The following is a 10,203-nucleotide window of genomic DNA, read 5'->3' as shown; positions in this document are numbered from 1 at the left end:
AATTTTACTTTGCACTGACTTCGCTAGAGCTTTTTGTGTAGCGTGTTGTAAACTTAGGCAAGTATCTAGATGACCTGCAGTACCCCTTCTCCGGCAGACCTCTGAGTGCCCCTGATCTAAGCTCTTCATAACCGAGGCAAGGGCTGTCCTTAAGTACATGGTGGATGTGTCCCGTGTCCCTTTAACAGCACCGTATACACCTCGCAGTCTCTGAAATGGACCCACCATGGCTAAGGTTGTCCTGCTTGTTACCCTAACCCTGTCTATGGGTGCCTTCTTACCTAATGCACGTAAGACCAGTGCTTTTTTGATTTAAAAAAAAAAAAAGGTGCCAGTACTCCAGGGGGAAAGTTGTTGAGTAGAGCCAAAAAAACCCAAAACCAAAACAAAACACCACACCAGAACAGTGGGGCCGGCATTACCCAGCCAGCTGTCAGCCATTTTCATTACAGAGGCGCTGGTCCGCTCCATTCTTTCCAGGTAAGCTCTGACTAGAGGTGCCGGTTCTGCATACTGGGCAGTACCATCACAAAAAAACCACCGCGTAAGATCATTGTTTGCTCAACCATCAACAATTCTGTCAGTCGTCCCCGAGGAAACGGGCCAACAGCGGCTGAACGTGAAAATGGCTGGCAGCTCCTTGCTCCACTGCAAGAGATAAGGGCACGTTAAGCGCTAGCTTTCAGTAGGGTAACCTAGATCACGCCTCTGAAGTCAGCGGAACTGCTGCTGTCTGCCAATGGGATAAACAAGGTCAGAATCTGGCCCGTGGGCTGTCTCCACTGTTATCCCCAATAGCCGCATGGGGCGCTCTAAAGTAGACTCTCCTGGGAATTCAGCCCCACACTCATCAACACAATCATCCCTCTGGGAGCGAGGCCGTTGGCCAGATGCAGCAGCACAGCTGAAGCCACAGACCACAGGCGCAAATGTTACTAGCGTCCCATTTCACTTCTGCAGCGTTTCAGACGTACAATGGCCTCCCAGAATGCCTCACCCAGCCTGCCCCGGGGTTTTTTGGGCAGGGCAGCATGGGTTATAGTATATCACCATCCAGCGCGCCAGAAACGGCCAGGGTAACAGTCTGCTGTGGTATTGCTCCTGGTTACTAGGAGGCAACACGGCCTCTTGCTACCCACAGATCGGGTAGGAGAGATGGGAAGCTACAGCCTGTTTTCCTTCATCTGCCTCTGGCAATACAGAGTACCAATGGGCACAGAATGGGCATCCTGCCCTCCACCCTTCAGTGCAACCCTCCATCCTGCCAATAGGTGCAAAATGGGCATGCTGCCTCCCACCCTGCATGCACCCCATTCTGGAACTGGGCACAGAACAGGCATACGCCCTCCCGCCTTGTCTATACCCACTCTGGAGGGCGGGCACAGAACGGCCATTCCGACAGCCACTCTGGCACGTCCACCACTGCACCTGGCATCAAATAGGGACAATTTCTGCTGACCATTCATCCCAGCCTGTGCCAGTGCGGTCTGCAATCTCTTTCCCTCGCTGTGCACTGGGGCCAAACCAGGGGCTTTGCTCCGATCCGACGGTCAAACCAGGGGCTCAAGCAGCGAAGTGCGGAATCTGTGCAGGCACCACCACTGCGGGCTGTAGGGAAAAACGGAACCACCTAGACATGGCCAGGAGGCCACTCACGAGAAGGGCATGGCCTGCACCTGCAAAGTCTTACTCATGTGCGGTCCCCATCCCTCCCTTTGCCCACAGTGAGCAGCACAGGGCCCTGGCATGACTGGAACATTGGCCGGCAGCCTGGAAAGGGGCCACACTTCATACCTCTCACCAGTCCCCCTGCTGACAATGACTGTGTGGAAACGGTCCCCTTCACGGCCTAGCGCTTTGGGGGGGGTCCACTTCAGGGCAGCCACATAGACCGCCCTTCTCCCACTTCCTGGGGGTGGCGTCTCAACCCTGGCAGCTCAGGGGAGGAGTGGGGCTGAGGGATAAGACTGGGCACTAAGCCACAGGCCAGCCCTAAAAGGAAGCGCTGTGGGGGAAGGACAGACGGTGTCATACATGAAATTAGTGAGTCACCTCTTTTTAATAGCTGAGTGGAGTGTAAGAGCGGTTGGGTAAGTGCCAACATGCACTGGTGTAAATAGGACGCACGGAAAGATTTGCATAGCTCACGTCCAAACACGTTTTACATGAGACGTGACGTACGCTGTAGGCGTTGTCTATTACACTTGGACCAGACAGAATCACATGTCTAAAATGCAATACCCGCCCCCGTAGGATGAGATATGTGTTTCATTTACACAGCTAGCCAGTCACGTGTTCTATATATGGTACACACGAGGGCGTGAGGAGGGGCTGCTACATACGAAAGAGGCTGTTTCCTGTTACTTCCCATGTAAGTCGAAGTAGGATTTCTTTGAAATGCAGCATATGGAACATCTGCTACATGTACAGCACTGGCCGATAAGCGACAGGGATCTGAAACCCGTGGGCCAATCGAGCCGAGATTCTCAGCTGGAGTAAGCTGGCATCACCCCCCAGCCTCAGTGGAACTTGATCAGCATACACCATCTGAGGCTCTGGCTCTGTGCTCGGCTCCTCCTTCCTCCTCGTTGGAGTAGGGCCAGGAGCTGGAGCTGACAGTTCACTGCGGAGAGGCTGCGAGGTAGTGGAGGTCACTATTCACCCTCCAGAACAGCAGCACTTTCTGCTTGACCCTCGTTGAGGTCTGGGTGGGAAGGCGCCACCTAGGTCAGGGGCATCTGGAGTGTGTTGAGTGATGAGAAAATTAAATGACTTCTGGGTTAGGAGGCAGGGGAAAATTTATGCCACCAATGCGCCTAGTTGGGAATGCCAAGCAAAGTGCAGACTCGTGGGGGGATGGGAGGGGAACCTTATAACGGTCTATTTTCTAGGACATCGCCTCGCCGGCCGCCTGGAGAAAACCCAAACTTCTCGGGCAAGTGCTTGGTCCAGAGGCGTCTTGCAAGCGAGGACGTTCTTAGAACCAGCACGGCATCCACATGAAGGATCCCAGGGCAGCCCCGGTGGCAGCACCGGCCAGCAAGCCCAAAGCCATCTGGTCTCCCGACACACGGTAGGGGTCCTCCCGGACAATCACGTGAGTCACGCCGGGCGCTGGGAGGCAAAGACAAAAAGAGACACAGGGTGAACATGGAGGAAGACGCCCAGGGATGCCATTCACTCCTTCAGGCCTTGTGGGAGAGCAGTGAAACTGCAGCCAGGCAAGGCCTACACCAGGGGGTTGGCAATAATTTTCATGGGGGGGGGAAACTCCCTTAATTTTGGTATGTCGTCACTGGCCAGCTCCGTCCCACCCTCAGCAAGGCAACAGAGAGAAAGAGAGAGTGTGTGTGAGTGAAAGAAAGACACTCTGGCTACGTCTAAACCGGCATGATTTTGCACAAGAACTCTTTTGCGGAAGAGTTCTTGTGCAAAAACTCTTCCAGAAGAGAGCGTCTACACTGGAATGTGCCTTTGAGCAAGAAATGTGCTTTTGTGCAAGAGCATCCATGCCAGTGTAGAAGCTCTCTTGCGCAAGAAAGCTCTGATGGCCATTTTAACCATAGGGCTTTCTTGCGCAAGAAATTCATGCTGCCTGTCTACACTGGCCTCTTGTGCAAGAATAGTTGCACAAGAGGGCTTATTCCTGAGAGGGAGCATCATAGTTCTTGCACAAGAAGCCCTGATTTCTTACATTAGAACATCAGTGTTCTTGCGCAAGAACTCACGGCCAGTGTAGACAGGCAGCAAGTTTTTGCACAAAAGCGAGTGATTTTGCGCAAGATCGCACCAATGTAAACACAGCCTCTGTGTGTGAGAAACAGACTTTGTGACACAGTGTGTGTGGTACAGACAGGTGTGTGTGTGTGTGTGTGTGTGACAGTAGCACAGAGTGTGTGCGCTGGCTGCTTGGGTAAGTTTCTGAGAGAAGCCACACTCTGTCTCTTTAAGACAGGGAAAGCTGCCCTGCTCTGATGTCTCCCCCCACTCTGCAGAGTTGGAGTATGGGGGGGAAGTGTGTGTGTGTGTGTGTGTGTGTGTGTGTATGAGACAGACAGACAGCATGAGCACTGACATCTCAGGAACAGGGCACTGCCTCTGAGTCACTTACCATCCGTGTTTCAGACTGGAGCAGGTCCGCTGTGTCACCTTCTCCCCAACCCTTGCTCTGCAGAGATGGGGCAGGGGGACACCCTGACTTCAGCGCGCCCCTTAACTCCCCAGCCCTCCCCTCCGCACAGCTCGCGGGAGAATCCTGGGAGCAGCTCGGCTGCAGGACGGAGCAAGGTGGGGGAGGGGCAGCTGAACACAGGCTGTGGCTGTAAGTCTGCACCTCTGCTAACCAGCTGGGCGGGCCGGAGAGAAATGCTTGGCGGGCTGGATCTGGCCCCCAGGCCTGATTTTGCCCATCCCTGGCCTACCCAGTGACTCCAGCGGGATTCTCTTTCTGTCCCCATAAACAAATGCTGCTCAAGGTTGCATTGAACACCAATGCACTGTGTGACCAGGGCTGGACATCAGGAGGGCAGCGTTCTGCTTTGGAGCATTTGGTGGGAGCCTGGGCAGAGTTTATGGTGCATTGTTTGCTTAGCTAGATAAATGGTCGGGGTGCATCTTTGTTTGAGCTGACAGAGAATCTCCTGCAGCACTCATCAATATAGGGCTTATGACACACAACACTGCATTTGTTTCCACCCAGCAGAGGACGGTAGCACAGACACAAGCCATGCTGATTGTGAACCTTTAGCAAAACTAAGGCAATGGCTCTTTTCTACTTCTGAATAACCCAATGAAGTGAACCAACTGCTCCACATATCAGGAAAATGGTGCTGGGAAATCACAGAAGCTACTCGCTTTCTTTTCTTAGAGCCAGTCAATGCTGAAAACTTTTGCTGCTTTAACTAAACTGGCACAGTTCAAGTAGCATCATAGTGTGTAGGCTCTGTCTGTATTTCAGAGCTTTGCTCATGAAACTTTGCTGGTACAGTTCTATTGACAAAACCCCCCAGTATAGAAGCAAAATGGCGCCTTTACTGGTTCAGTGTGAAAAATCCGCTCTCCTGCCGTAATGACTTTCATGGTGTCATTTTTCAACTCCTAGGCCAATGCGCCGTCCCCTGCCCCATGCTGCCTGCCCCACTTCACCTCCTGGCCTCTCCAAGGGACACCAGAGCTGTGCTAGGCTCATTCAGAGTTGCAGTGAGCACAAGCCAAGGTGCTGCAGGATCATTTACCAGGATGCTAACAGGAGGGGAAGGAGACACAAGGGGATGCAGGGCGCTGTCTCATGTGGCAGGGCCTTTGTGCCAGGGCAGGCTAGTCACGGCAAAGCTGGGCCCTCCTTCCAAAGCGGCTCCACCACACCCGCTAGCAAAGACAAACCCAGCTGCTGAGACCAGCCCCAACTGTCTGAAATCCTGCGCACACTTTCTGCAGGAACCAGCTCCCTGGAGACGTGAGCAGGGCGCTTTCTCCTGTGAGCTCACGCAGGCCTGGCTCATGCACCTCCCCAGGGCCGGGCCTGCGGCTCAGGCACGGCCCGCTGTGAGTCTGGGCTCTCCCAGCTGGGAAAGCCTGGGGCCAGATCCCCCTGTTTCAGGCCTCTCTGCATCCACTCGGCAACAGCTCAGCTCTGAAGTCGCTGCACAGTCCAGGCAGTTCCAGGCTGCTGCCACCAGATGTCACCCTATCCTTAGGGATGGGAACAGATGGGCTGGGGAGCAGCAGGGCACCCAAGGATCTGGCTCCTGTAAATGTCTGACAAGCTCAGGCTCGAAGGGGGAGTCTCACCCCCCTAGGCCGTGTGTCCCAGCCACAGCCTCCCTGTGCTTGCAGGCTAGCTCATGGGCTCCAGTCCTGTGGCACTGGGCCTGGGGGAGAGATGGCAGCAGCTGTCCATGGCTTGGCAGAGGGTTAGTTCTGCAACAGTGGCCCATGGAACATCCCTGCTTCTTGAGTTTTGCTAGTCAGTGACACCTCCCTGGTCTGATCACCAGCACCCATAACCCCCCCCCCCCCCCAGCTAACCCCCCCTCTGCCAGCACCCGTGTAACCCCCGAGCCAACCTCCCTCTGCAGCCCCCATAACACCCCTAGCCAGCATCCATAGCCCCCAGCCAACCTCCCTCTGCAGCCCCCATAACACCCCTAGCCAGCATCCATAGCCCCCAGCCAACCTCCCTCTGCAGCCCCCATAACACCCCTAGCCAGCATCCATAGCCCCCAGCCAACCTCCCTCTGCAGCCCCCATAACACCCCTAGCCAGCATCCATAGCCCCCAGCCAACCTCCCTCTGCCAGCACCTGTAACCCCCCAGCCAACTCCCCTCTGCCAGAACCTGTAACCCCCAACCAACCCACCAACCAACCTCCCTCTGCCACACCTGTAACCCCCCCAGCCAACTCCCCTCTGCTAGCACCTGTAAACCCCAGCCAACCTCCCTCTGCCACACCTGTAACCCCCCCAGCCAACTCCCCTCTGCTAGCACCTGTAAACCCCAGCCAACCTCCCTCTGCAGCACCATAACCCCAAGCCAACTCCCCTCTGTCAGCACCTGTAACCCCCCCAGCCAACCCGCCTCTGTAGCACCCATAACGCCCCCAGCCAAGCCCCCTTTGCCACCCTTAGCTCTCCCAGCCAGCCTCCCTGCCAGAACCAGCCCCTAAATCCAAACTGCCACCACAGATCCTCCCATCCAGCACCTGTAAGTCTCAGGCTGCCCCCACTTCCCATGCCAGTAATACTCCAGCATCACCCTCCACCCAGAGCCCCCACCCAAGGCCAGCACACCCCAACCAGAGGCTTTCCCAGTAAGCTGTGCACTGGTACAGCCACTCAGCAGGGATTCCAATGCTGCCCAGCTGGTTAACAGAGCACCCACGGCGAGGTTTGTTTCTAATGGTGGTGCACATTCACACATGCCTTGATGCACATAAAATTTATTCCACACATGGATGGAAAAGATGAGAGGGAACATTGCGAGCCAGCCCCTCTCCCTGGACCTATATGCCTGTGTTCCTAGCACTGGTCCCCAGCCAGTACCACCCAACCTCACCAGGCTTACATCCCCACCATGGCAGCCAGCACCCACCCACCCACCCATTGAAGAACACCCTTGCTCACTCTGTGGCTCCTGTGCACTGAATTGGCTGGGTCTCAGCCCTGCCCCTCTGTCACATAGATCAGCATCACAGCTGGCACAACCTGGTGTCCCTATTGGCAGCCAAAAAGAGACCAAGGGGTACCTGGACTATGCAAAATGAGCTCTTCTCCTTTCCTACAAGATGGTCGCTGCTGGGGCAGGATGGGGCAGCAGCTGCTACCCATTAGGGGATGACCAGAGAGTGAGTATTGGTCCCCAGGTCTATCTACGTTTTCAGGGAAGATTTCCAAGGCAGTTAGGTTCAATATTCCAACTGAGGCCTAACCAGCACAGAGTAGAGTCATTCTTCTGCTCTACTCTGCACTGGTTAGGCCTCAGTTGGACTATTGTGTCCAGTTCTGGGCACCGCATTTCAAGAAAGACATGGAGAGCTCGTCTACATTGGCCCCTTTTCCGGAAGGGGCATGTTAATTTCAGCGATCGTAATAGGGAAATCCGCGGGGGATTTAAATATCCCCCGCGGCATTTAAATAAAAATGTCCGCCGCTTTTTTCCGGCTTTTAGAAAAGCCGGAAAAGAGCGTCTACACTGGCCCCGATCCTCCGGAAAAAGCGCCCTTTTCCGGAGGATCTTATTCCTTTGAAGTAGGAATAAGATCCTCCGGAAAAGGGCGCTTTTTCCGGAGGATCGGGGCCAGTGTAGACGCTCTTTTCCGGCTTTTCTAAAAGCCGGAAAAAAGCGGCGGACATTTTTATTTAAATGCCGCGGGGGATATTTAAATCCCCCGCGGATTTCCCTATTACGATCGCTGAAATTAACATGCCCCTTCCGGAAAAGGGGCCAATGTAGACGTAGCCGAAGAAATTGGAGAGGGTCCAGAGAAGAGCAACGAGAATGATTAAAGGTCTAGAGAACATGACCTATGAAGGAAGGCTGAAAGAATTGGGTTTGTTTAGTTTAGAAAAGAGAAGATTGAGGGGCACGTGATAGCCGTTTTCAGATATCTAAAAGGGTGTCATAAGGAGGAGGGAGAAAACTTGTTCATCTTGGCCTCTGAGGATAGAACAAGAAGCAATGGGCTTAAACTGCAGCAAGGGAGGTTTAGGTTGGACATTAGGAAAAAGTTCCTAACTGTCAGGGTGGTCAAACACTGGAATAAATTGCCCAGGGAGGTTGTGGAATCCCCATCTGTGGAGATATTTAAGAGTAGGTTAGATAAATGTCTATCAGGGATGGTCTAGACAGTATTTGGTCCTGCCGTGAGGGCAGGGTCTGGACTCGACGACCTCTCGAGGTCCCTTCCAGTCCTAGTATTCTATGACTCTATGATTCTAAAGATGCAGAGAGGTGCATCGTGGGCTGTTCAAAAGACCTCAGGCACCTACCTGAACCTCTAGGGGCCTAAATCCCTTTACAAATCTAGGGCCAGAAGGGACTGTAATGAGGTTCTTATGCTGGTGTCCAACACCATAGTATCTGAGCACCTTTCAAAGCTGGGAGTGTCGATCCGGCACTCTTTGCAAGCAGCAATGCATTTATGTTACTTTAAATATGAGGGGGAATATAACGTTTTGCAAATGACTCCAGGAATGGCCCGGAAGCCTGCAGCAGCACAGTGCAGTTGGGACCAGCGCTAGAATGCTGGAGGAATTTACTTTTTAAATTCAAAAAAGGGTTTCTTTATAAATGGTCCCCTTGTAGCTCTAAGAGATGATACCAAGTAACTAACGGGCCCTTTGTCCCTTCCTGGTGAGGCTAGGCACAGGACTGAATTCTAGTTACAAAATCTTACTTCCTGAATGAAGTGGTTAAGTGGTTCTCTTTTGCTTTACTAACAAAAATAAGCAAAACACTCAGTAAACTACTAATATGACACTATGGCTTGACTGGCTGGCATGTAAATGGGACCTGCCTTCCAGAGGCTGGAATCTGAACACCTCCCATGTCAATAACAGATGTCTAAATCTGCTTGGTTTCCTGCATGTTAGCTGCAGCGCTCTGGGTCCAGGCTGGCTGCTAACCTCCCACCTCACTGGAGGCACCCACAGGTCAATGCAGGCTAGGTGGAGGCCATGATGGGGACACATACCTCCATACTGGGTGCCGTAGTATCCCGAGCTGACGTACATGGCCTGGTGGGAATCCAAGGGCACTGTCTGGTAATAGTCATCATACGGGTCGTACATATGGACCTACAAGGGGGGAGAGCAACACAGATGTTAGGGCCAACAGCGATCTCTTTCCGCCTGCTCCCGACTCTGCCTCAGCCTCTAGGTCAAGAGCATGTGCAGCACAGCGGGGCACTGACGTATTTCTGAACTTGCTCCTCTCACAAGTCAGTGTAGGCCCCTCTCGCCCCCTGTATCCAGACCCCTGGGAATTAGCTTTGGCTGAACACTGTGCTGCTTCTGTAGGCCAAGCTCATTGCTCACATCAGAGCTCCCCTTTCCTGCTCAGGCTCCTTCCCATCCCCCCTCCTCCTTCATGCCAGGGGCTGTGACCTCCCATTCCTCTCTCCTCCATACAAGGGTCTCCCCTTCCCCCATCCCAGTGCGGGGGGCCCCCATTCCCCCTCCTCCTCATTCTTATTCATTTTCTTTCTGTTTAGCAGATAAGTCATACAGGGTATCAACATTTTAAACCCTGTATATGAAACACACTACAGTAAAACTCCGATGGTCCAGCATCTGATGGTCCAGCACCATCAGGAACCCGGAAGTGCTCCGGGCAGCCGGACCATTGGAGCTGCTCTGCCCCAGGCTTCCCCGATTCAGACGCTGCTGAAACTGACCAGCGGCTGAATCGGGGAAGCCAGGGGCAGAGCAGCTGGGGTGCTGCCGGTAGGTCCCGTAGCACTGCCCCTCGGCGCTTCGGGACCAACCCGGCAGCACCCCAGCTGTCCCCGATTCAGCCGCTGCTGAAACTGACCAGCGGCTGACTCCGGGAAGCCAGAGGCAGAGCTGCTCTGCCCCGGGCTTCCCGGAGTCAGCCGCTGGTCAGTTTCAGTGGAGGCTGACTTGAGGACACCTGGGGCAGAGCAGCTGGGGTGCTGTCGGGTTGGTCCGGTAGCGCTGCTCCTTGGCGCTGTGGGACCAACCCGGC

The 10,203-nt window shown here is 54.1% G+C and overlaps 1 protein-coding gene across 3 annotated transcripts in view; it reads right to left on the bottom strand.

The window, feature by feature from the left end:
• Positions 1-316: 316 nt before the first annotated feature.
• Positions 317-10,203, bottom strand: part of PLEKHB1 (pleckstrin homology domain containing B1) — a 40,942-nt gene continuing 31,055 nt past the window's right edge. For all 3 annotated transcript variants that reach the window (XM_025186956.3, XM_025186955.3, XM_025186959.3), the window contains exons 6-7: positions 9,191-9,293; positions 317-3,114 (exon numbers count right to left, since the gene is read on the bottom strand). In XM_025186956.3, the coding sequence (XP_025042741.1) occupies positions 2,978-3,114; positions 9,191-9,293 (240 nt within the window). In that variant the 3' untranslated portion in view covers positions 317-2,977. The remainder of the gene's footprint in view (positions 3,115-9,190; positions 9,294-10,203) is intronic.

This window comes from Pelodiscus sinensis, chromosome 1 (genome assembly GCF_052426305.1).
Source record: "Pelodiscus sinensis isolate ZL-2025 chromosome 1, ASM5242630v1, whole genome shotgun sequence".
NCBI lineage: Eukaryota > Metazoa > Chordata > Testudines > Trionychidae > Pelodiscus > Pelodiscus sinensis.
This window is presented reverse-complemented; position numbering and strand designations above follow the sequence as displayed.